General features: G+C 36.2%; 3 protein-coding genes across 6 annotated transcripts; 1 reads left to right on the top strand and 2 right to left on the bottom strand.

The window, feature by feature from the left end:
- Positions 1-223: 223 nt before the first annotated feature.
- Positions 224-7,944, bottom strand: LOC105169089 (MAC/Perforin domain-containing protein). 2 transcript variants are annotated; one of them, XM_011089373.3, is made up of 7 exons: positions 6,916-7,944; positions 6,284-6,522; positions 5,363-5,564; positions 4,236-4,304; positions 3,952-4,138; positions 3,534-3,700; positions 224-1,313 (listed from the first exon to the last, which is right to left on the bottom strand). In XM_011089373.3, exons 1-7 carry the CDS (start codon positions 7,165-7,167, stop codon positions 633-635), a joined length of 1,797 nt encoding a protein of 598 aa, XP_011087675.1. In that variant the 5' UTR covers positions 7,168-7,944; the 3' UTR covers positions 224-632. The 2 variants fall into 2 exon arrangements, with proteins under 2 accessions (XP_011087675.1, XP_011087676.1); XM_011089374.3 differs by having other exon boundaries at positions 6,284-6,470; positions 6,916-7,056.
- Positions 7,945-10,026: 2,082 nt separating this feature from the next.
- Positions 10,027-17,866, top strand: LOC105169087 (coatomer subunit delta). Of its 2 annotated transcripts, none has more exons than XM_011089370.3 (12): positions 10,027-10,185; positions 10,493-10,603; positions 10,737-10,776; positions 12,315-12,538; positions 12,801-13,043; positions 13,133-13,295; positions 14,824-15,128; positions 15,258-15,450; positions 15,548-15,701; positions 16,824-16,886; positions 16,982-17,078; positions 17,546-17,866. In XM_011089370.3, the coding sequence occupies exons 2-12, from the start codon at positions 10,601-10,603 to the stop codon at positions 17,633-17,635; spliced, it is 1,575 nt and encodes a 524-aa protein (XP_011087672.1). In that variant the 5' UTR covers positions 10,027-10,185; positions 10,493-10,600; the 3' UTR covers positions 17,636-17,866. The 2 variants fall into 2 exon arrangements, with proteins under 2 accessions (XP_011087672.1, XP_011087673.1); XM_011089371.3 differs by having other exon boundaries at positions 10,065-10,185; positions 10,475-10,603.
- A 2,540-nt stretch (positions 17,867-20,406) lies between these two features.
- Positions 20,407-25,820, bottom strand: LOC105169086 (Pentatricopeptide repeat (PPR-like) superfamily protein). 2 transcript variants are annotated; one of them, XM_011089367.3, is made up of 5 exons: positions 25,655-25,820; positions 25,078-25,140; positions 21,804-24,217; positions 21,220-21,305; positions 20,407-20,818 (listed from the first exon to the last, which is right to left on the bottom strand). In XM_011089367.3, the coding sequence occupies exon 3, from the start codon at positions 24,196-24,198 to the stop codon at positions 22,120-22,122; it is 2,079 nt and encodes a 692-aa protein (XP_011087669.1). In that variant the 5' UTR covers positions 24,199-24,217; positions 25,078-25,140; positions 25,655-25,820; the 3' UTR covers positions 20,407-20,818; positions 21,220-21,305; positions 21,804-22,119. The 2 variants fall into 2 exon arrangements, with proteins under 2 accessions (XP_011087669.1, XP_088740003.1); XM_088883877.1 differs by lacking the exon at positions 25,078-25,140.
- Positions 25,821-26,306: the final 486 nt, after the last annotated feature.

The following is a 26,306-nucleotide window of genomic DNA, read 5'->3' as shown; positions in this document are numbered from 1 at the left end:
CGGAATCTAAATGCATCAACAATTGAAAATTTGATGCCTGAAAATAAGCTATTATGGGCAACATGAATAGGAGAATTTGTTACAGGGAAGCTATTTAGCACATTGCTGCAGCAATTTTGTAAAACATCTCAGAGCCTTAACATGGAGGAAGACAAGGCTGCTGAATGACTTCGATAACCAGATCACTTGTTACGAGTCACTGAGCTAAGATATTCCAACAATATCTAGAGAAACTGAAATTTAATGATTTAAAATTTGTCATAACTATATTACAGACGATATCGTGGAAGCTACTTATGAAATAGCCAACAATGATGAAATGAACATGACACGAAGGGGTAAAACCAAGGACAAAAAACAAAATCTCATCTCGCAAAATGGAGAACACTGAGATAAGTAACATTTTTAAATACAATTGTCTTTTCTGATATGAAACTCAGCTGCTACACCAATTCTGTACAAATATTCTTCATGTGGAAATGGAGACGCAGCCAATCACTCTGTAATAGTGGAACTTTGTGGCTTATCTGTAAGGTCTCTGCAAAGACACTACCATTGGTCTCTTATCCAACAGCCATATCACATTAATCCAAAATTGCTCCTTCTCATGTAAGTAAAAAGCTATTGTGATCTCATTCCGACCCATCGTCATCAGGTTGAATAACAGTAAGTAATGAGTACTTTACCCTAAGAGAGATCCTCCCCTTCTCAACTACAAGTCTCGCACCTGAAACAACCCAATAACCAGGTGGTTCTTGCGGCCCTCTTGTCATCTCTGTTGTATCAACAAACTTCAAGAGTTTGGGAGTTTGGGTAGGAACAGGAGGGCCTCCAGGGTACACAGCAGAGTTTATATTCACATCAGCTGGCTGAGGGGGTGGTTTTTGAACTGCCGTGAAGTGGTGGCTAATCAGAGTTGAGATGAGTCCAGATTTGCGGGCCAACCCAGGGGATCCATCCCATTCTGGGTACTTAACTAAAACTGCTCCTATAACAGTTGAGAAACGGAGACGAAGGAAAAGAACCTTCTTAAACCCACAATCCCCAACCTGTAATTGTGCTCCAGTGACAATGGAAAGATCTTCGTCGGATTCAACAGGAGCGGTACATATATGGGAAAAGTTCTTCCACTGTACCTTCTCATAATATCTGCGGTCATATGATTCCTGGCGAAAATTGCCATTTGGATCATCTGCGAGTTGAAATATATTTGGAAGAGATGAGAGGTGTTGCAGGTGGACAGCCAAGCGGTTGCTTCTTTTACCTTCAAGATACAATCTCAGACCAGTCACCGGCCTCTTACCTACATCAACCTGGAATGTTCAGAACATAATTGTATGTTAAAGGGAGGAGTATCACTGGATTCAATGAGCGCCGAGAAGGGAGTATTGCTTAATGCGCATAACATACTAATAGACCTTACTTAAAACAGATTGCTAGATTTGAGAGTTTTGGGCACTTTTGCCCAAGAGATAGTTTCTCTGGCTAACCTCTCTCTCTCTCTCTCTCTCTCTCACACACACACACACACACACAGAACACGGAGGTCACTGTGCATTGCTTCTGCAGTATCAACAATTCCCCCCCCCCCCAAAAAAAAGGACATAGGCATTCTTTCTGCTTATTTAGGTATTTATTACTAAAAAAATATACAAGACTATTCCCAATTTTGGGGAGCCTTGCAAAATTAGAGTGAGACATTAGTAGCCACTCACTCTTCTTTCATTTATTCAAAAATATTATCGTGATAATATTTTTTTTAAATGATTACAGTTGGAATCATTAGTGGGACCAATAACTCAACTTTTTTTTAAATAAAATTATTATTTTCTACTAATTAAGACTGTTAATAATTTAAATTTACTAATTATAATAATTAAGTAAAAGTTGTTATTTTTCAATTATATAAGATTATGATTTTTTATTAATATCTTTATAATTAAAAAATATATTTAATATTTTCAATCAATGTTTTAGAACCCAGACCGGACCGGTTGAACCGTCACTCGGTCTCTAAAACAGTCTGATCTAACCCATAAAATCGAACTACCCTCAAAACCACTTGAACCATTAGTTGCTTGGTCCTAATTCAAGTGAATAGGCCAATTCATCAACTTTTCAAAAAAATTCAAAAGTTGATACATTTTAAAATTGAACCATGACATTTCATACGAAAATTGAGAGAAATATCAACAAACAAACACCTATAATAATTATTTGAATTATATATTAATAAATGAAGAAACTCGTTAAATCCAGTTGCTATTTTCATTTTTTATCTCCTATGATTACCTAAGTTGCTACAAATTTATTAGTTGTTGACTACTTGTGTGGGTGGAAGGCAAACTGCAAGCACTCCTAATGAGATGGACTGACCACAAGCACAGGCAAGGCAGCAAATTCGTATTCAACAAAAATCCCAAGAAAGCCAAACTCATTCACATCAAATTAATGTGCCAAGGCAAGCCCGTAGACAAGAAAATAAAGCTAATACTTGATTACATTTTTTTTTAAATGTAAATTTTCGAATTTATTAGTTGTTAATAAGTCTTTAAATTTATAATCTTATATAATTAAAAATATTAAGTATATTTCTCAATAATTTTTTTATTTTATTAATAATTTTAATTATAAAAATATTAAATAAAAAAGTTCATAATATTATATAATTGAAATAAATAATTATTACTTAATTATAAATTAGTAAAATTAAATTATTAACAAATTATCAACCATATTGATTAGTATAAAATATAATTAAATTAAAACAAAAAAAGTTGAGTCATTACACTACCAATTCCAGCCGTAATCATTAAATATATATATTATATATTATCTGTTATCATGAGTTGTTAGCTCAACTAACGACCCATAATAATATTTCTTTAAAAAATGGAAAAAGAGTGAGTGTTTTTGCAAGGCTCCCAAAATTGGGGCAGTCTTGCATTTTTTTTATAATAAATATATAAATAAGCCCGCCCCTCTCTCTCCCTCTCTCACACACACACAAAAAAAATAAACCCAGAGGTCACAGTGCATGTCTTTACATTGTGCAGTATGCCCCCCCCCCCCCCAAAAGGACATAGTGCATGACTTTTGTCTTCTCCAATATCTAATTTATTACCCAGCAGACTCGTACTTCTGGATATAAATTCTCTTCTACATGCAGACTTTTCATTGTGATGACTACATTATGAGCCCTAAAAGAAAACATGTGGAGTAAATGAATAAACTAGCCCCATATGTGTAAAAGTGTTTAAAGTCATATCCTGCAACATATGAAAATTCCAATTTGTCTGGATTGTGCTCATTCTGAGCTAACCCTCACCACAGAAGAATACCAGCAGTTTCCAAAGAAAGAGGATGAACCACATATTCTCACCATAACCTGAAGTCTCTCTGTGGACTGCTAATTTAAAATGCAGTATTATAGAATGATACCAATCTATAATACAATATTCTACTTCTGAATTACAATTTTAAGCACAAAGTCAACAGGAATAGGAGAAAGACTGAGAACAAAGAAGCTGTACCGGTGTTGTATTCACATAAAGTTTGGGACCCATAAGACTGAATTGCAATGAAGCTGAGCTTTGCTGTCTCCGCTGAGGACCAAGGGGAAGATCACTGAATACAGGTGCCCACTGCCTAGGCAACTGGAATTCAAGAAACTGATGAAGCTCTTCAATTGGTGGCTTGTCTGCATCAAAAGGAACAAGGTCAAAGAGGATGATACATGAAATGCAAAATCATTATTATGTAGGGCTGTCCTAAAAGCTTCACGATACTGGAATCCACATCACTGACGATGCGCCCCCCCCCCCCCCCGCCGGAAGGCAACGCACCAAGAAAATATTAAGAACAACCAATCCATCTCTGTTTCCATTTCCAGAGGAAAGTATTAAACAGAAAATCAAATTGAGAGAAAAATAGAGCACAGAGATTGCTCACAACGCAAATACAAGTTAATGGCATGACTCAAATAGCCACTTCCAGAAACACCATTTAGAAGGGATGTAATAGGGATAAAGGTCATCGAAATAACATCAGGCTCCAAAAGAACTGTTTGTAGCCACTCATTATGGGTCAAATTTCTTCCATCACTTCCACCTCTCCTTTTGCATATGCTAGCAATGTCCTGTTATTCAACTAAACAATTAAGTAAATGCAAATAGATTTATTAACTGCTAAGCACGAATATTAATGAGATTACATCTGTCACGATAAAGACATACATCTTTATGTGAATAAGAACTCGATGTGCCAGTATCTGCAAATCTTAGCCTTGTCTCCTTCATTTCAAACTGAAGAACAAGAAAATGATAAAGAATCAGCAAACATTATAAAGAGGAGGTATCAATTGATAAACACCATTGAAAAAAGTGAGCAAATCATCCTTATCCTAACTCCTAGCTCTAGGATGGGTTGAGCCCTTACTGCATCCATCCGAGTCCAAGGAAGATAACAAATTAATGTAATGGATGGCTATAAACCGTCTATAAGTAACACTAGAATAATGCCGATGCAACAAAATAAGTCAACCGAGTGAACATGTCCTATAATCTGGCTTCCAATGAGCAACCTAAACAAATGAATAAAAAGGAAGCATACAACACTAAACACGACCATAAGTTTGTGGAATGTGCATAAAGATCTCCATTAACGAAAGCTGTCAAAGATGTATTCCACATTCAGCAACTTATCACCTCCATAAACTACTTAGATGGATCCATAAGATCATCAGAGTTTGATAGAGTAAAACAGTAGAAAATGTTTCCTAAGGGAAAACAGAGACTCCAATGATTTTATAAGCTTCTTGTAGAGAGAAAAGGAGAGAATTCGTGATACACCTTTTCTTGCTTCAGTCATTGGCCTAAAGAACTTATATGCACTACCATCATGTTTAATCAGTTAATGTCCAAGCACACAAAATATTGAAGTGAACATGAAGAAGAAGAAAAAGAAAAGCAAAGAAAAATGAAAGGAAGAACAATCAAAGTTGCACATAGAGCAGGATCGAGGCAGCAAAAATAGACTGGTTCTGATTCTTTGGTAACTGAACAAGTACTGTATAGATGGCTATGTTGGTGAACCAATAGTGAGAACACAGATTCATAAGACTTCCAACCAAAAGAATATAGTCACTATCCATTTCATACTCACTATCCATTTCATACTCACGCTATATACCTTCATTTTTCACATTGTTTTAGGTAAGTAAAGAAACATATATTTTATTCCTTAAAGTGCTTCATCACACTCAGCATGAATTACATCCAGTACCAACTACATAAATAAATAAACAGCTTTATTCTAGAGTGCCTATTTGCATTTATTTAAAGCAAAAAAACTAATTCCAAACCTTTTCACTCTGGTATACTTGCTCAGAATCGAGTTCATTTTGTGCATTTGCATCCAAAAACCTCTTGTCTGCTATCACTTTCAATCTTTTCTGCACATCAGATGGTTGAAGTGAAGAAGAATGCTGCTGTTTCATATAAATCACATCCTTTCCCCCCATCTTTACACCAACAATGACGTGAGTTCCATACTTATTAATAAACCTGAAAAGAGAGTAGTAATCAGGCTCCACCACAGAGGGCTAACACAATCAAAACATAGAAGATATGCATGTCCGCAATCTTAATAAATAGTTGTGATTGCTGGACATAATGGACACCTAATGGCAAACAACATGTGCTAAAAGGTGCTATTAAATTGGCAAATGGTTAGGTTTGATCATGCTCTGTCGAATCTCCCTTTGCTTGAGCACAGGTTTCCTTTTCGAAGAATTTCCAGTTCCACACAGATAATTAACATGGAAAGAACAATGATACAAAAGTAATTATTGTTTTGTTATTTGCACAAAATGTTCTATATGCACCTTGATTGCTAAACTTTAAGGAAATATCAGGGCAGTTCAGAAGTAAACATAATAAGAAGAAACCTTGTATTCCAAGTTATATCAGGTATTCTGGGACTTGGGATGTGAGAGAACTCTCTTCTGAACTTTGCGATGAATTTCAAGGGGAGAGTTTGCATCGCAACCACATTGCTAACCCTCATACCCCACGACACTCCAACCCCAAAAGAAAAACGAAAAGAAAAAGATTGTGTTCCTCCCCAGAAGTAGAATACATTACCACCACAAAGGGAATACCATTAGCACAAAGGGAGAACAATACTATATTAGCCAAGAGTCTCTGTGTGCATGTAGATATGAAACAGCAAGCATAGGGGCAGTGTTATTACAAAGTTCTAGAGAAGGCAGGCAAAGGCATACCTTGCCAATGCAGCAGGCTCCCAGGATGACGGAACTTCTTTCTTCACGTGATCTTTAAGCACCATCTGAGACTTTTCAAGTGCAACTGTATACAATGTTATAAACATTCCATCAAAAGCAAGGGTTTTGGTGTATGCTGCATCTTTCTGCCAACAACCAGAAAACTCAAACATAGCATTGAAGAGCCCTGAAGGAATTTTTCCAGTCAGTGATAGCTCTTGATTTAATTGCTCTGACATCTGGAAGGTAAAGATGTAGGTATGAATTTCTGATATGATAAACCACAGATACTACATAAAACGTTTACTAGTGAATTTCAAACATTTGCATAGATTAACTAAAGACACTTGTCATGGGGCAAGGTATTCGGGAATAACAAAACAGACCAGAGAAATGGGCATTACTAGCACAAAGCATCAAAATCATATTTAGCATATCAAGCATACATACGTTGTACGGTCATATAAATTGAATTACATATCGGCAATCATTGAAGCAAGCATTGTAATCACAAACGCATGTCAGTGAGAAAAAGCAATTGAAACATAAAAATATGGAGATAAGTTAAGGATGCCTCTTTAACCAAGCATACAAATCTTGAATTAGTGCAAGCAAATCAGAAACAACTAAACCTGCTGGAAAGTCAGAACGTCAGAACGAAATCGCGTCCGCTCTCCTTTATCACATTTGATTGACTTCGACACGTTACGAACTGAGATTCCACCTGGAAGAACAATCTCTCTACCCTGATCCTCATCAATCTCAATCAAACGTGAATCACCCTTGCAATACTTTAGTCTAAGATCTAAAGAAATATCATATCCACGACCAATCGAATTAATGGCCACTTTAGCTGCTTCTGCAGCGGGAAGCTTAAGGGCCATCTTTCAGACACTCACTCTCCTATACCAAAACCCACATATCTTCTCACCCCAATCCAATTCTCAACCGTATTAAACAAATGACACAAACCTGAAATGTCACTATTGTTTCTCCACAGACTCTAAAGTAAACATCAGAGTTATATACCGAAAACCCATCACAAATTAAAAGCAATAACAGCTTCCTCCCTCTAAAGACTAAACAATTCCAATTCTTTAAGCTCCGAACCCCAACGAGCGAAGCTTCAAAGTATCAACCTGGAACTTCTCAACCACGCACGATTGACCTCGAAACCCCCCACAAATTTTGACCACCAAATCATAGATATATTTAAAATGATTAATATACAAGCACGTACTCCCACCGTATTCAGCTCTCACAAGCTCCTAAAGAGTCGGAAAGTTGCTTTACTGTTCTCCAGCATCCAAGTCTTGGATAACTCCAACTACATCAAAGTCAAATATAAAAACCTATGATCTCAGCTCCAAAACCCTAGGAACTCGCCAAGGGGCAGTCAATGAAACAACCCAGAATTGTGGTCCTAGCAAGTATTCCTCCAAACACTGGGAACTTGAAACCCTACCTAGCTGCACTTGAAGGAAGCTCTGAGCTACTCGGGAATTGGAACAGAAAACCTTGAAACCCTAGATTTCGGTAGCGAGATTCAAGTGAAGCTCAGATCTAGAGAAGAAAATGGAGTGGAGGTTTTTGTTCTTGAGTGGAAACTCCAAATTTAATTGGGGTGGAATTGGAGAGTGTAGAATTTGAGTTTGGGTATTATAATAATAGCAATAAGGGGAAGATGGAGAGGGACCGGAGTGACGACTGAATGACGACTATCTATAATTAAACAAGTCAAACTCAGAGATTACCAACCCAACACACACTAAATCATTGTATTTCTCTTCAATAACCGCTGTTTTTTGTATTACATTACACCACACCACAACACACCACCCCACTATCGCCTTCATTTATATAACTCCATGTAAAAACTTTATTTAATTATTCGTATCCATTTTTTGTAATATTATTACTAACTCTCACTCAACCAATTTTTTTATTACATAATTATGTATATGAATGTGCATATAGATAGATGTGTTTTGGTTGATGTTTTAAATCCATTCTGTTGAGCGTGCGTCCACAACTTCTCTTTCAGATTTAAGGTTGTCCGCTAAATCAATCAAGTCAACAATCACCAATTCCGCAACTCGTTCCATCACTGTACTACTACTACCATACCTCTCACCACCACTAATTTGCCTTACAATATGACATGCCTTGGGTTGCAGTTGGTATTATCAGTTTCATTCAACTTACCAACATCATCAAGCATCGATGGTTGTATTGGGCGAGGCAGTTGAAGATAAAAAAAAAAAAAAGAGAGAGGGAAAATGCCGTATAATAGCTTTGTTATAGAGTTTAGTTTTTAAAATATTGAGAAAAGAATTAGATATATCTCCCAATAATATTTAAACAAAATAATTATATCTATACTATGTATTCAGATTTATCATCAACTACACAAAATTTGAGTCGGTTATTTATTGGGCCCCCCATCGTTCCAGGCTTCTACGGAAGACCTGTCACTTGCTTACTATAGCCACTATTGTTTTAGAACTTTAGCTACGTACAAGGCTCCAGACCACTTACCCAATCGGTTTTTCTCAAAACGTGAAACACGAGGGCTTCTCTCTCTCTAGTTCACCTCTTGTATACTTGACTTGAAATCAAATTCTGAGTTAGAATTCGCATGAAGATGAGCCAAGTAGTCTATCCGATATGGAGCCATCATTGATTAGTCGGCGTTAGGGTTTCCACTGTTGAAGCTAGGAGCTGTGGATTAACCCCGCTAGGTTAGGCTTCGGCTTTTAGTTCATGCCTACTATCTAGCAACCATAGCGATCTTGTCCTTACAGTGGTTTACATTAGTTTTTTTGCTTTATACAGTTCAGCCGAACTAACACCCTATAATATCTTTTATCTAACTGGACCGTAGGGGAGGGATAGCTTCTTCCAAATCGGAGGGGGGCAAGCCAAGGGGCTAGGTGGCAGCTCCTACCTTCAATGGCCCACAAGCCTGGTTCCAATGAGCAGGCTTGTTGTGCCATTTACGATCGCTCTCGAGCGAAACCACTTTTGTTGTTCCGTCGTAGTCGTGCAACCTGTAGGCTCGAGAGACCTCTTTGTCCGAAAGAAGGAAGAGCTACTCTCTGACTTACGCAATTAGTAGGACACAAAGGAACAACCTAGTTGACTTCTTTGTTTCGCCGTTGCCCCATGGCTGGACCATGCTGTTGTCTTTAGGCCCCTAATACCAACTTCTTAATGTCGGGATATCCGGGGTTTCTACCTTAATAGAACCAATTTTATATTATAATATATATCTAACTTAATCATGATAAATAAATATGTCTTGATATACAGTCATTAAAAATATTTTTCTTAAATTCTTTCATCAAATTTAATCATTTCAATCAACATATAACTCGAGACGAATAAAAGTTAAAATTTTGTGGACTATTAAGGCCATTTACCTAACCAAAATTTAAACAAAAATATAAATGCATAAAGTAAGCAATAATTTAAAAAAACATAAATAAAAGTCCGTATTGCATATATGCATAAATACTTAAAATTCAATAAATGATTAATTATTCTTTAATTGATTTTTAGAGTATGAAGTTTAAAATTTGAATTCAAGAAATGGTTGTATGTTTTATTTATTCTTACAATAATTATATAGTCGATTATGCGTTCTTATTGGTTATTACTTATGATAAATATTAATTAAGTTTGCTATATTTCTTGATTTAAATTATTGATGTAATAAAAAAAATGTTTGGCGAACAAAATAATATTGTACAAGTTACAAATAATTATGGAAATTTTGGATATAGCGGTCATTAATTTCGGGAGATGCTCTTCCATATAAAAGAATCCCCAACGCCTCGCGGTCGATTCACTTCTCTCTCCCCCGTACTCTTCGCTTGATCTGGATTCTGCCGAATTCCCAGGTAATAAAAATTGAGATTTTGGGTTTCGGGTTTTTCCGATCTGTTCATAGTTCACTTTGATTTGCATTACTTCTTTTGGTGCTTTAATTCGGTTTGAGTTTTGTAACTGACGCCAAGTTGTGTAGCCTGGAAATCTTTACCTGTATAATAGTAGTGGGGAATGCTCAAAGTGTATCTGTGGTTTTGTCAAGTTGAATGCTACATTGTTGCTTCAGATCTTCTGGATCTTCTTCTTGAACGCACATTTCTGTTTACCGTTGGCGGTTTTTTTTTTTTTTGGTTTTCTTAGTGCACTGTTTCTTGTCAGTTTTGGGAGCTTCAAGATTTGCATTCCAGGTGTTGTTGGGGATCATTTGTTTTCCCAAATTTTCGTTTTCTTCATCAGCATCTGTTGGTGGAATTTGAGAGGAACAGGATGGTAATTTTTCTTTGACTTTTTTGTCTTTGATTTCCTTTTTACATTATTAATGTTATATACACACATATGTATATATATATATATATTTAAATTGTTGCGTTTCTGATGATTATCTTTGCTATCTGAAATGCAGGTTGTACTTGCGGCATCCATTATAAGTAAATCCGGCAAAGGTGAGGTCCTGAGACTTTTTGGTTTGATATTTTACTTTTAATTTTATACAACCATATTGGATGCGAAAAGATGCTAAGTTTTTTATCAGCGCATTTATCCATATGATTGATTTTTCAGTTAGTGAAGAATGTAAAATAAATTCTCTGCAAAGTTGGAATTGGATTGTCATGTTGAAAATGTGAGGATGTTGAAATCCTGAATGGTTGTGCTATTATATGAACATGGTCATCTGAACTCCAGAACACCCTTTTTTCAGTATCATCAAGCAGAATGGGGTCAATGATTGTGCTTAGATACGTGTAAATATTTTGCAGTTATAGTGTATCTGAAAGCATGGAGTTTGAAAATTTGTCTATGATATGACCTTTAGCTCTAAACTAGCAGCATGAACATGGTTATGCATGTGGTCCCAATGAACTGCCCCTTTGCTTCCAGAATTTCATAACGAGGAATGGAAAAATGATATCTATGCATTCTCTGTGTCTTCTGAAGAACGCTCATTTATTATGTGGCTTTTAAGCCTCCAAACACAGAGAAGAATGAAGATCCATGGAAAAGGTTGACTTCATTGCTAAATAATTGAAATTAGACTGGTAACCAGTTTTTGAATGATGAATGGTTCTCTGAATGTTGGTTAAGTGGTGTATTTTTTGTTTTTGACTTTCATTTCATCTCTATTTTTAATGCCAAGACCAAATTTATGTTAAGGCTATTGCACCAAGTGAAGGTGTGGGTATAAGCTTGTCTTGTTTTGTAACTATTTCATAGGCTGACGGCTTGATGCCATCACAATATTGGATGTAAATTAAGAGTCTCATTACCTTTTCAGCGACTGAGATAGACTGTGTTGGAACAGTTTGTAAATACGTTTTCCCTAAGAATTCAAGCACTGCATTCTCACAGTTGTGATTCTAAATTGCTCTTTCTTATTATGTTTTCTTTGGCATAAGTATTTTCCCACTAGATGGAATTTAGATTTTGACGAGTTTGTCATTAGGTTACGATCCAAATGGTTGAGATAGACGTTGTCCAAGGGTTTATAATTATCAATTGATGTCTCCTTTAAACCTTCTTCTTAAGAAGTTAAGAGAACCCCTCACTCTTTTACAGTTTCTATTGATTATCTCCTTATTATGTTTCCTTGATCATGATGATATTTCCCTTGATAAAATATGGTTTGTGCAAGTTAGCCATTATCTTTGAATTATTCTCTATTTATTATGATGGTGCTAATTTTCTCCTCATTTATTACTTATTAGTGTAGTGCACTTTGAAGATTGTACTTAGTATTGTAAACTTTTCTTTTTGGTCCACTTTAGACATTCTGCTTTTGTTATGGTTTTTGGTTCTGGTCTTTCTGCCCCTGTTGAATCAATCTTCATTTTCTTTACATTTCTTTTTCTTATGTTTATATGTTCTAGTTGACTTTAGTTGTATTTGTCCACTTTTTCCGTGATCTCTTATCACCATTTTCTTTTTCTGGTAATTCATTTGCTAGCATAGCATGCATGTTTAACTGTATGATCTCTTTCCACAGCACTTGTTTCGAGGCAGTTTGTTGACATGTCTCGCATACGAATTGAGGGATACCTTGCAGCTTTCCCCAAATTGGTTGGAACTGGGAAGCAACATACTTATGTTGAGACTGAGAATGTCCGATATGTATATCAGCCGATAGAGTCCCTGTTCTTGCTCCTTGTTACGAATAAGCAAAGCAACATTCTTGAGGATTTGGATACGTTGAGGCTACTCTCAAGACTAGTATCCTTATCTTATTTGACTATGAATTATTGCTAGTGTAAAATTATTTGGGTGTTTTTTCGTGTTGGCTTGTGCTTACATTTGCTATCTCTTCAGATTATATCTCGCTTATTCTTTCTGCTAAAAGATTGAAAATCCAACAACCCTAATTTTTTATGCTTTCTTTTCTGATAGTCATTGTTTTTATCTACATGGAACTCTTGAAAATTTTGCATTCTTTCTGGTGTTTTAAACTGTGGATTGGTTTCTTTAACCCTCTTAGGTGCCTGAATACTCTTATTCCCTAGATGAAGAGGGCATTGGCAAGTCAGCTTTTGAGATTCTTTTTGCATTTGATGAAGTCATCTCACTTGGGCACAAGGAAAATGTCACAGTTGCTCAAGTCAAACAGTACTGTGAGATGGAAAGTCATGAAGAGAAATTGCACAAGCTGGTCCTACAGAGCAAGATCAATGAAACCAAGGAAGCCATGATTCGAAAGGCTAGTGAGATTGACAAAAGCAAGGTACTATTTTGGGGCTCAAGTTGGATACTTAACTTCTCTCCATCTTCCAGATGGTGGATGAACTAACTTCTTTTTTGAAATTCATCTAGATTGAGAAGAATAGGGGTGAGAAGGGAGGATTTATGTCTTTGCAGTCCATGGGTTCCGGAACTGGCTTTGGCAGTGAAACCAGCATATCTAGTAGTGGTGGTGGTTTTGGAAGTGGTTCTGGCCCAGTATTTGAAGCAGAATCCTTCTCCTCTAAGCCCAAAGGTTTGTTTTTATAAAATTGCAAAGCACCTTGATGGTCTCTACTAAGTGCTGATCCGGAAATTGAGATGCATCAAGTCTTGTTGGTAGCGTACTATTGATAATGATAATGTCACCGAGAAATTTCCTCTGAGTCTCTCCTTCCAATCTTATTTATAATAAAACAAAAACATTGAGGCCATTTAAGTAAGTGTCATGTATGCGGTTTGACCTCTTTGCATTCTATTTTGTCATATAAGAAATTATATATACCTTTTAGAATTAATTGTGAGTAACTCTATTGGCTTTTTATCTTTATCCAAAAATTCCATCAGATTTTTTTTGATGAATTATCATTTGTTTTTTATTTAAATTTAGATAAGTGTATATTTATTTACCTTTATCCAAAAGATTTACAGATTTCTTGAGATAAATTAGTTCGTAGCATAATTTAAGTTTATATCTAATAATATTTTTGTATTTTGATTATTATAATATTAAATTTTAGATTATTGATCAATTAATCATTTTTATATTTAAATTTGAATTATTTATATTTTTTTATTTATTAATTTTTGTGAAAATATATCTTTCTGTACCTTTGGCATGTGGTACTAACAAGTTTTTTAGAAATTTAAAGCACTTGCAAAAATGTCAATGCAGAATGTTTTCATTTGATTTTGGTTTGCTATGTATTCTCCGTTGGACAATTCTTCTGTAACTTGTACTTGCATTTTCTCTAAAAATATATGAAACTACACGACAATGGGCAGTAAGCCTATTATATTGCAAAAAACCAAAAAGTCGATTACCACCTTTTAAAATAGGCTCTTACTCTTTTACTTATGTATTCTTTGTCTTTCGAGTTTTTGTGTTTTTCCTTTTCCATCTGTGGGCTGTGGGTTGGGATGGGATGGGATGGGGAAGTTGGTTCGGAAAGTATTGGGAAGACGGACATGAAGCAAGAGGTTGCTTTGATCCCAAGCATATTTATTGCTTATGAGGTGAACTGAGATTCCAGAATAATGTGGGTTATTTTTTATCGGTCAGTGTAATATTATATCTGTCATTCACAAGAAGATGAAATAAACTATCAGTGAACATGTTTTAACCTCACTTTTGGTGCGTAATCTTGCATCTATTACAATGTATTATCAGTGTGGATCTTGATGGTTTGGCGCTAAATGATGCTGTGTAGCATCATTTAGTACATGCTGCAGCACTAAATGATGCTATGTAGCTGCAGTTCCTTTAAGTACTACTTCAGTTCATGGAATCTTGTGCTCCAGTTGTGGTGTAATTTTGTTTTAGTACATGCTTATGCATCACATGTGTTGACAATTATCACCAACCTGAATCATTTTCATGTTGAAAACTTTGAATGCAAAAACCCAGAACTATCCTTGGCACTTTATTACTATTAATTAAAAATGTTTTGTATTGTAGTTACTGGTCAAATTCAATTGTGTTTTTTACATTTTAGGTATAGGTTTTAAGATAAGTGATTGGATTGGCTGACAATAATTCTTGCCTTCCACATCTCAATGATTAGGTCGCCCGGCAGCATCTGCTTCAGCTCCACCCAAAGGTCTTGGTATGCAGCTAGGGAAAACACAAAAGACCAACCAATTTTTGGAATCCCTCAAAGCTGAAGGTGAAGTGATTGTGGAAGATGTGAGACCCAGTATTGGTAATTCCAAAGCAGCTGCTCCACCACCAAGTGATCCTGTTACATTGACCGTTGAAGAGAAGCTGAATGTAACATTAAAACAGGATGGTGGTATTGGTAACTTTGATTTGCAGGGTTCTTTGTCGCTTCAAATACTTAACCAAGATGATGGATTCATCCAAGTTCAGGTCTTCATTTTTCTCCTTCCCCACACTTTGTGTATGCTAGATCTGCATCCATTTGTGTTTAAATTTCAGAGCATCTCAGTTTCTTTCTAGGAATAAATCTGAGGTAATTATTTTGAAATGTATTTTCAGATTGAAACTAGCGGGAATCCAGGAATTCTATTTAAGACACACCCCAATATTAGCAAGGAATTGTTTTCTGGTGAAAATATCTTGGGTCTCAAGGATCCAAATCGTCCCTTCCCCACTGGCCAGGCTGGTGATGGCATAAGTTTGTTGAAGTGGAGGATGCAAAGTGCTGATGAGTCACTTGTGCCATTGTCGAGTGAGCTTTGCTTTATCCTACATCAGCACTATCAAAATACACATTTATATGTTGTTTTGCAACTGGTCACATTCATAGATATCTTACTTTGCTGCAGTTAACTGCTGGCCTTCTGTTTCTGGGAATGAAACCTATGTGAATTTGGAGTATGAAGCTTCATCAGTGTTTGATCTACATAATGTTGTAATTTCAATGCCTCTTCCGGCCCTTAGAGAGGCACCACGAGTACAACAGATAGATGGGGAATGGAGGTGAGGTTTTCATCTTGACATTTCATTTTGATATTTTGTCACGGTTCATGTTTTTGGATATGTTAAAACCTCTATAATCCTGTTTGTTGTGAGAGCGGTTGTGATGACTTGAAGTATTGCACTGGACTTTCTTAAAACCTCTTTGTTGCAGCCATACCTAAAATATGTTTTTGCATTTTATGTGTTTGGTGTTGGTTCAACATAAGATTTGGCATGTGGACCCTAGGGCGTATATGTGTTTAGGGAAAGGGTTTGTGAATTTTTTTTGTAAGAAAAAAGGTTTAACCATATTTGATTGAAAGGTTATATTGAGGTCAGACATGAGGAGGGTGTTGCATGGAAGTTTGAGGGATAAAGTGATTTCTTAGTGTTCAAAAGTTTCTTGTAACAAGTATATAATCCTGTAAGTCGTTTGAAAGGAAAAATGGAAGTGGCCTGGTACTTAATAAAATTAGGTAGTGAAAAGTAGTGAATTGAGTAAAATATGATTATTAACCCGAAATTTTATTTTTCAATCTATAAATTTGAGATGTAGACTTGAAGCCGACATTATACTTGAGGAGATAAAGGTTTGTCAAATATGTAATTAAGGTTATTGAGGAAATTTAACCCCTGTTGTTACCGTTTTAATGAGCAGCTAGTATGTTCTGCTTGTGGCACACACTCGTTTCTTTGTTAGTTATTTAATGAACCCAGATTGAACTCTGGTTCATGGATGTTTTTAATGATTGTGTGGAGCATGCAGTTAAGTTCCTATTTTTTGGATTGCATGGTCCCCTGGATGGCTGTAATAATATGCGTAGGTACAAAAGTTAGCTTATGAGGATGCTGCACTATGTGGTTAGATATGAATAAGTGGATTTTAGATTAACACGAATCAAGCTAAAAAAGTGAGTTGTGGTTGCTTGTGACAATACAAAAGGGATACGTTGAACAAATGGGAATTGCTTTAGAGAATTTGCTTCATGTGGCGAGTTTGAATTTCTAGTATGAAAATCTAGTTGGGACTTGAAGGGTGATTTTTTTATGATGCTACTGTAAATCATATTGCATTGTACTTGTCCCATTTTCTATTCAAGTTATCAAGCATGCTAAAGGCATTTTCATTGATTTTAAATGCAGGTATGATTCCAGAAAGTCAGTCTTGGAGTGGTCGATTGTACTCATTGACAACTCAAATCGCAGGTTAGACGCACTGAAATTATTCTGTTCTGCCTTTAACCTCATCTCATATTGGTTCTTATTTGGTTTTTTGTTTGATCAATTGAAATTCTTTGCAGTGGATCAATGGAATTCGTTATTCCTGCAGTAGATACATCAGAACTTTTCCCAATTTCTGTGGCCTTTACTTCCACAAGCACTTTCAGTAATCTAAAGGTTCTCTTCTGTCTTCCTTTAGAAAGTCCTAGTATTTTTGTACTAAAGTTTAACATACGTCAAAATTGGCAAAATGAATCTAGTCTTTGAATGTATATCTAGGAGAGATGAAAAATATTTGGGCATGGGTCCATATGGTTTGCTGAAGCTCATTACCGCCTTCTGACCATTCCATTTGCATGAGGACACACTAGTTGTATCTGACCACCTCCTTGAACTCATGAGCAAGTGACTATTAGGAGCACAGACTTGCCTTATTGTTCACATCCATGACTTTCTAGAACTGCTATTGCTAAATACCTGTAATGGAACCCGACGAGTTAATGTGTTTCAGGAGCATCCTTTCTTTCCTTTTTGTCTTCTTTTTCTTGAAATAAAATTAATGTGCTCTCCTCATACTTTGTTTTCTTGAAGCATGCTTTCTTGTACGACTTGTGATATTTGATAATGTATTTCAATTTCTGCAGGTGGCTAATATTTTGCCGGTGAGAGGAGGTAATCCACCCAAGTTTTCACAAAGAACGTCGCTGTCCACTGAGAATTACCAAGTTGTTTGATTTTTTTTGTGATCGAGACCCCATTATAATGTTGTACTACTCAAATTCAAATTGAGAACTTATTTTCCTTCCTTTTTACCTTCATTTCTTTCTTCCTTTCCCATTGTATCTCTTACATTACAAACCTTAGGTTTTAGTCATGCTGGTCTCCAGTTGTTTCAAAGTGGAGCTTAGGTGACATTTCTTGCCATGACTGTTTACATATGAAGGAATTAAGAGGACGGTTTTGTATGTGTAGTGTGTTGATGGCCCTTCTATCTTACGGTTTCTTCTCAGCTTTATTAGTAAAACTGCCATTTCCCCCAATATATTTCAATATAGTATTACTCAATAGAATTTGAAAACTAACCTATTAAGCTGTTTTTGGACCATTCTTAATATTCTTTCTGTCAAAAGTATTTTTTTCAAAATATTGCAAGAATAATTTTCTTGAGGGTAATGTGTAAATGCAAATTGTGTTTGGATTAGTGGGTTGCTAAATTTGATTTATTGAGTTGGCAAAAAATTAGGGAAAAAACGTGTTTGGTTACTCATTTATAACAATATAAGAAGTGCACAAAAGTAAACTTTATATTTCCTCATGCTTTGACCCCCAAAAGAACTTGAATAAGTTTAATAATGTTAATTCACACAAGGAGAAGTAATTTTTTACTTATAGTTTTGTGATTGGGCAGATAACACTTCATATTCTACTATTATTTTTCAAGAATGTGACTTCAAGATTTGTTTGAATAATAATCGATCTGAATCAGCACAAGACAATGTAATTATTTTTTCTTTGTTTTCTAGTAATTGAGTAATTGAGATGTCATATTCCACCACATTTTTTTCCAAGAATATGACAAATTTTGTTTGAATAGCTGTCTGCCAGAAAAAAGGTATCCAACAGTGATGGTCACTATGGAGCTCTAATAAGAGTGTTCAGACCATCTCCCATCATTATTTTAATGATTATGATTGAGCCACTGCTCACTCTTTCCAAATTCCACCACTCCTTCACATGCATATTAAATTCTCCAGCAAAAACGTGCACTCCCAATCACTAGAAAACTTTTTACCTCCCAAAAGATTTGGAAAGTACCATCAAAGTGGCAATCCATAATTTCTTGTAGCCAATTGTTTCAATCCTAAAAGATGAAATGAATTGTTGTAATTAGCTTGAGAAATTCTATAAATTATATATACATTGATGCGTGTGAAATTGCTCATCGAGGCAATCAATACAACTTCTCCCCACATTTTATCTAATTTGAAAAATTCTAATCCATACGCAATTTGAATTTCCACTAAAGAGTTCTAAACAAAGAACTCAAATATATAATCTTCGAGAATATACACATAAAATTCCTCATCAATGTAATATTACTTTTACTATATCTTATCTACATCAAAAAATTCTGATCCATACATATGAGTTAAAAGTTATACACAAATCTATAAAAAAACAAACAGAAAATGACTAAATCACGTCCAGTTAAAACTTATATTACAGTGCAATTCGATGCTAATTTCAGTTTCCCTATCATTTCATGGCCTAAATAAATCTAGTGTTAGAATAGTAGAATTTGGCAGTCAAACCAAACTTTCCATTCAACATCTTTTGCTTCTCTCCCCTCCATTTTCCTTTGTCTATATATGTAATATGTGAGAGAAAAACACACACAACCACTCCAACTTCTCCTCCTCTAGGTCTTTTTTATCAAGAAAACCAGCCATAAAACAAAACAAAAAAAAAAAAGAAAAATGAATGGCTACAACAGGATCAAAAGCTCTCGGACCATTGAATTCTCATCAGATTGTGTTTCTTCCCCTCACTCCAAACACAAATCCACCCCAACCCATGGATCCAAAACCCCCCAAGGTCACCAACCCCTTTCAGAAAATGGGGATCAAAATCAAACGACGGAGAAGAAACCATCACCTTTCGGGTTCCGCAGGAACCGTTCGATCGCTGCTTCTACATCGATGAAATTGTCTAATGTGAAGAGAGCTCTGTCCTTGAGGAGATCTTCGTCGGTTTCGGAGAGGTATTGCAGGATCCATGACCAGCACGTCGCTTTAGCGCCACCACCCGATGATGAAGAATTTGAACGAGGCGGGGATGGCCATAGTTTTAGCACGGAGAAGAAAAGCGGGAATTTTGGTCGTACAAAGATATTGAAATCGTGTAAGCGCTTTTTCGGACTCTGAGCAGAAAACGCGTTTGTGACTATTGTTTGAAACGAATTGGAGAGGAATGTTATTACTTGGGAAAGCAACAAAATTTTAGGAATTTTGCTTCAACGGTAAGGTTAAGACCTTACGATGAGGAGATTGTCGGTTCAAACTCGAACCCTACAATATCAATGTTTATTTTATCTTTAGGGTAGGTTTTGTTTTTGTTTTTTATTTCGATTGGATGCATGTAAAATTATTGATATACTTTTGGCCCAACTGTCTCATAATTTTTATAAAATAATTAATTTTGGAATAACTGATTTAGCAAACATAATTTTACTGTTTGGATTCGCAATTTGTAATTGATTGTGTAGATGTATATTATTTAATCTCTAAACGTCATTTGGATAGAGTTTAATCCCGGAAGTAATTATTTAAAAATGGGCCAAACAGTACAAGAAATTGTTCGTGGACTTGATCCGCAGGTCTAGACTGCTTAGTCTCAAGGCGGAACACATGGATTTGATAAATGAACTTGCGGCTGGTTTGAAAGGATTGGAGCTACGATTGATTGGTTTGAAAGGATTGGAGCTATAGAGGGGTCTGGTTGGCGATTGATTAACGCTTTAGCTCTCATTCACACAATAGAGAAAACATTACAACACAATAGCAACATATGATGCTTCTCTGATTGCAGCAGACCATGAAGAGTATGAAGGTGCACACTTCTTTGGAGGAGATGTAGGGGAACATCAAAACTCAAGAATTGGAAATGCCATATACCTGAATTACGATGTAAAAGAGTACTACTCCCTATTTATACTTCAGTTGCTTCCTTACGCTATATTTTGTAATTGACGGGTAGGGGTCGCCCTAAGCCCCCATCCACCCTCTAGCCACAAGTGGTTTTCATGTTATACATGCAGCAAATTTGGTCTTGTATGATTTAAGGACTTTCGGAGAGTTTTCGTGTAGTTGAATCTTATTGCGCATATCGACTGTAGGAAGTTTCCAGCTTCTACCATTCTGTTAATGAACAAAAAAATACATTTAAAAAGACAGAATACAGAAGGATGCTTCATTAGTTCATGTTGACCACACATGTATCTATCCTCTATTATTATTGAAGAAGCGCCTTTTGGTGTCCTAAATGCGTTCTTTCTTTGTTTTCTACATATCTTATTAAAATTTTCACTCCTCTCTCTTTCCTCAACTTCCAGTAATTTTCTCTTCTCTCAATAACATTAATTTTTAAAATCTTTAATTAATTGTGAATGTGTGTGCCAGACACTAGTATCCAGAAGAAGTGCTTAACGAAATATTGATATCACATCCCCAACCCACAAAAAACGTATAATGAAGAAAATGTTCAGCATTACATGATTTCATGGAGTAATATATAGAAATGGACAAAAAAACAAACTTACCGGGAAGTTTTTCTTACATAGTCTCTGGTAATACATTTACAATTCACTTCCTTTTCTAACTCTAGATGTGCTTCTGTTCTGCGATTCTGCAATTAAGAACATACGAGTTAGACATGGAAAGACAAAGATAATGGTGTAGTTTTTCAAACTTTAGAAAAGAGAAACTCTTGGAATATATAAACCTCACATGCACAAACAAATAGCAATGCTTTTACATGCAGCCGGTTACATATTGCAGCATGGAGCCCCTGTCTGATGGTATTAAATGAATTGGAAACTTCCTGACATGATAAGGTGAAATTGAAAGTGCTATCTTTCTTACGGGTTTGTATAGGATGACTGTCTTCTTTGATCTATTCACAAACTGTGGCTTCAAGAACTGTTCAAGGTGTCCCCAGCTGATATGCAAAATTTTACGCGATTTACTGATTCTTATCTAAGCATTGATACTTGAGGAACCACTCATCAAGCATTTACAGACAAATCGATTTTGACACAATGGTATGAAGTACCCCCAGAGAATGATGGCCATATATGAAAATCGAAAACCTATTCACTTATTTTAAGGTGAAAATTGGACGTACCATGTGGTCAATACTCGTCACGGCAGCCTGTATTCGTCACTCTTCTTTCCAATCTGGTCTCTTCTCTTTTCTGAAATGAACTGGCAACAGTGATCTCTGCCCAATTTCAGATGTAGAGAAGGATCTGCTAAAAGAAACCAGCAACCCCTGCTCCTGCTTTTACATAATCGATGTGCTGGCCTTTGTTCCACTTTGCTATCAAAGTTTATTGTGCTATATATGAGTAGTAAAACATAGCAACACAGGTTCGGACCTTTTATCAAAGATTTGGAAACTTAGATTTGTCCTTTTATTCACAAAACAGACAACCTTATGGTTAAGCTGCGTATGAACTCAGTTGCATAAATTTCTCAGCCTCCTCTGTTAGACCCGAACGAATGAGAAGGTTAATGATGCTAGAATAATGTTCTTCAGATGCCTTGATTTTATATTTTTGAGTCATCAAAGTAAAAAACATTTTCGCCTCATCTGCAAATCCACCCTGTTCACAAATACTTAGAACCACTTTAAACGTGAACTGGTTTGGAGAAAAATCATCTGACATCATCTGCTTGAAAAGATGTATAGCTTCTTCATATTGACCATTGCATCCGTAAGCCTCAATAATGGCAGTCCACGTCACTGATCCTTTACAAGGAATGGCATCAAAAGCCAACATTGCCTTGTTAACTGCTCCGCAGTACCCGTACATTTTCACAATTTCAGCAGAGACGAAGGGGACAGATTCCAATTTCTTTTTCAGAGCCTGTGCATGGACTTCCTTCCCAAGTTCTTGAACTTTAAGTTGGCCACAAACACTCAATATCCTTGCTATTGTAACAGAGTCTGGCCTGTGCTTAGACAATTGCATTAATCTGAAAACACCAAGTGCTTCATGTAATCTTTGACATTCTATATAGCACTCAATCATAGCTGTCCATGATATCACATTCTTCTTCTCCATGCCATCAAACACCCTTACAGAATAATCCAAAGTACCACACTTCGAGTACATGATCACCAGGGAAGTAGCAACAGATACACTTGGCAGGAATCCATTCTTTACTGCATAAGCGTGAATTTCCTTTCCCTGCTTCAATGCCCTCAGCTTCCCACAAACTGGAAGAACTGTGGCAATTGTCACAACATCAGGTTTGAAACCTTCCTGTTGCATCCAAATAATCGATCTTAATGCCTGGTCGAGTCTCCCATTTGCAACATAACCAGATAAAAGAGCAGTCCAAGAAATAGTGTTTCTCTCCTTTGACCCATAAAATACCTTTCTTCCTGAAACCATATCTCCACACTTGCAATACATATCAACCAATGCAGATTGAATAAACAACTGCTTCGAGTACTCTCTTGTCTTAATTACATAAGCATGAACCTCCTGTCCAATTTTTCGTGCAAAAACTTCCCCAATGACTGGAAGAATGCTAGTTAATATAACAGAATTGACTCCTATGCCCTCCCTTACCATCCATCTTGTACATTCCAATGCCTCCTTTTGCAACCTATTATGACCCAAACCAGCTATCATTGCTCCCCATACCACCACATCCCTTTCCTCAACTTCCTCAAATAAATTGTGTGCCAGCTTAATCTTGCCACACTTGAAATACATATCAATCAAACTAGTCCTAATTATACAACTTTGCAATAAACCATTCTTTATCAAGATCCCATGAGTTTTCAAGCCCTGACGGAGAGACCGCGCCCCTGCCAGGCTCTTGATCAAACAAGAATAGCTATAAACATTCAACTCTACACCAGAAGCCTGCATTTCCAAGAATGAATCCAAAACTTCATGGTTATTGCGCCTGCCCAACACTACATTTCCCCTAAGCAGTGCATTCCACGGATACACACTTGTAATATTCATTGTTTCAAACACCCTCTTTGCATCCTCAATGGATCCACAACCTGCATACATGTGGACCAGCTTCGTTTGCAGGAATTCATTTTTCTCGAGACCATTTATTCTTATATGTGCATGCACTTGTTTTGCTGCATCAATGGATCTGACTCTTACGCAAGCGGAAATAAGTGAGGAGAATGTCGTGACATTGGTGGGAATGCCACGGTGGTCTAGGTAATCTAATATAGCAAGAGCTTCCTTCAGCTTGTTTTGGTTGGCAAATTTCTGGATGTCTCTGTAAATGGCATGTGGGTTTCTGTTGTGGATGGGTATAGAGTTTGGGAATGCATTCTTCTCGTGGAACCTTTTTGGTTTTTTTTTTGGAGGCGTAAGTGGAAAAAGTGGTGCTGGTGATGCTTTCAATTTGAAAGTATCATTGTTATTATAGTTGCTTTTGTACAGGGTTTTTAGTGGGTTTTGATGGAAAGGATGTAGCAAATTTGAAGGAGGTCCACGTTGAGGTTTAGGGGTGAGGTTGGAGCTGCTCAGTGCCACCATGACACTTATAACAATGTTTCTGCACAAACATGATTGATAATACTCAGAGTAGATAACAGGAGGACAGAGGTCACAATGACAATTCTAGTGTATAAGTATCCTGGCTAGCAAAAAAGCAATTTTCGCAGTTAACTTACTGAAGTTTCTAACTTAAGACATAGGAATAGACTTTTGCCTGAATTGGAGCTAGACAACATTAAAATGCAAAGTTAGAGCAAACTTAAGATAAATAATTTTTTTAAGTGAACACTTTAAGTTGTAAACAAGTTAAGTCAATTTTTTTTTTAATTTTCATTGGCTTGGATAGAACTTGCTAAAAAACTGAATCCAAGCCAGAACTGTTCATCTCATGATCCAGCTTGGCTTATTTGAGTTGCTTCAAACTGAATTTTCTATCAGCTCCACCTCAAGCTTGAGCAATGAATTGGATTATATTTGAACAGTGCAAAGCACATTTTACAACAAATGCACAATCAAGTGTTTGGAGTCATCACTACAATCCCATAAAGCTCCCAACTCCTTTCAAGAATCAGATATAGCTTCTTTGATGTTCTGAAGTAGCTATACTTTCTGTTGAATTTGTAAAAATTTTAGAATAGTACACGAACCACCACTATATTCTGCACAATAGCTTCTCCAACAACCACTCCATGTAAGACATTGAATTGCTCTGTCTTTTAATCACACAAAAAAACAAAATTAAACACTCAATCCACACCACCTCTCCACATTCTTCTTTTTCCTTCTTCTGCCCAAAAATTACAGTGGACGGAGTGATAATCAGAACTGCATTTAGTTTACATCTTACCATTTTCTCCAAAATAAAGCGATAAAGCAAGGAAGAAAGACCTCGCTCAAAGAGTTTAATGGTGAAATTACCAGTAAGATTAACAGCAGACCAGGCGGCGTACCGCCGGAGTGAGATGATAGCGGCGGTGAGGACTGGGAACACAAATTTCAGATAAGAATTAAAAAGTGAATAGAATATCAATCAAAGAAATGCACTTATATTCTAAATATAAAAGCGGTAAATTTCAGTTTCACCCCTAAAGATTTACCTTTTTCCACTAATTACCCTAAAAAGTAGTTTTAAATCACTTCACCCCCTCAACTCAGCACTAGCCCTGGCAACGAGTCGAGCTCGAGCTCGAGCTCGACTCTGTAACTTCAAGCTCGAGCTCGAGCTCGAACTCGAGTTCGATTTCACGAGCTCGAGCTCGAGCTGCCGAGCTCGAACGCGAGCGACAAAACAGCAGCGACAACCAACAACAGAACAGCAACAAGCAACAACAGAACAGCAAAAATGGACTTTTCGTTGGTGATATTGGCAAAAGCAATTCCAAATATTTTTAGTTTGTAAAACTTCTAAAATTTTAGTTTGTAAGATAAGATTTTTAGGATATTTTGCACCAGTCAATTGCAGAAGCAACCTTGTGTCAACAGAGAGAAGGATTACCTCGTCGCTGCCGACGAGCTTTTCTTGTTGCCGTGAATTTGGGGGGCTAGGGTTCGAAGATGTTTGGGGAAGAAATAAGAGAGGGGAAAGAATGGAGGTAGAAAGAGAAAGAGAGAGAGAAAGAAAAAAAAAGGAAGAAGACGATGAAAAGAAAGAGAAAGGGGGGTTTTTGATTTGAGTCATTTGACTTTTGGTGTTATTGTTATAATTATTATTATTATTATTATTATTATTATTATTTAAAATTATGAGATCAAATCATAAAATTTTTACATAGATATAGTTTAAATTAATATATGTTCACAATCTGTAAAATTTATATATTTATAAATGTTAGTATAACATCGATATAACTATCATCTTATATTATTGAATAATATAGGTTAATCGGGACATCAAAATTCAGATCAGACCGTTAGATATGATAAAACTTACAAAAGAATATATTTGGTAAAGTTTTAGACTTATTGGATATACGGATGTTGAGATATCGTACTCGCATATACGAGTAATCATTCAAGACGGTGTATCGTTGAATCAAGTCATGTGATTTTAAATCATACCGTTTGATATGATCCAATAGACACAGTCTTATATATATTTAAATTTCGTATGAATCAAGTGTCCGAATTTTAAAATATCTTAATTATTG

Source organism: Sesamum indicum, linkage group LG8 (assembly GCF_026168435.1).
Source record: "Sesamum indicum cultivar Baizhima isolate 11 linkage group LG8, ASM2616843v1, whole genome shotgun sequence".
NCBI lineage: Eukaryota > Viridiplantae > Streptophyta > Magnoliopsida > Lamiales > Pedaliaceae > Sesamum > Sesamum indicum.
Note: the sequence above shows the minus strand (reverse complement) of the source record. Positions and strands in the feature narration are given on the sequence as shown.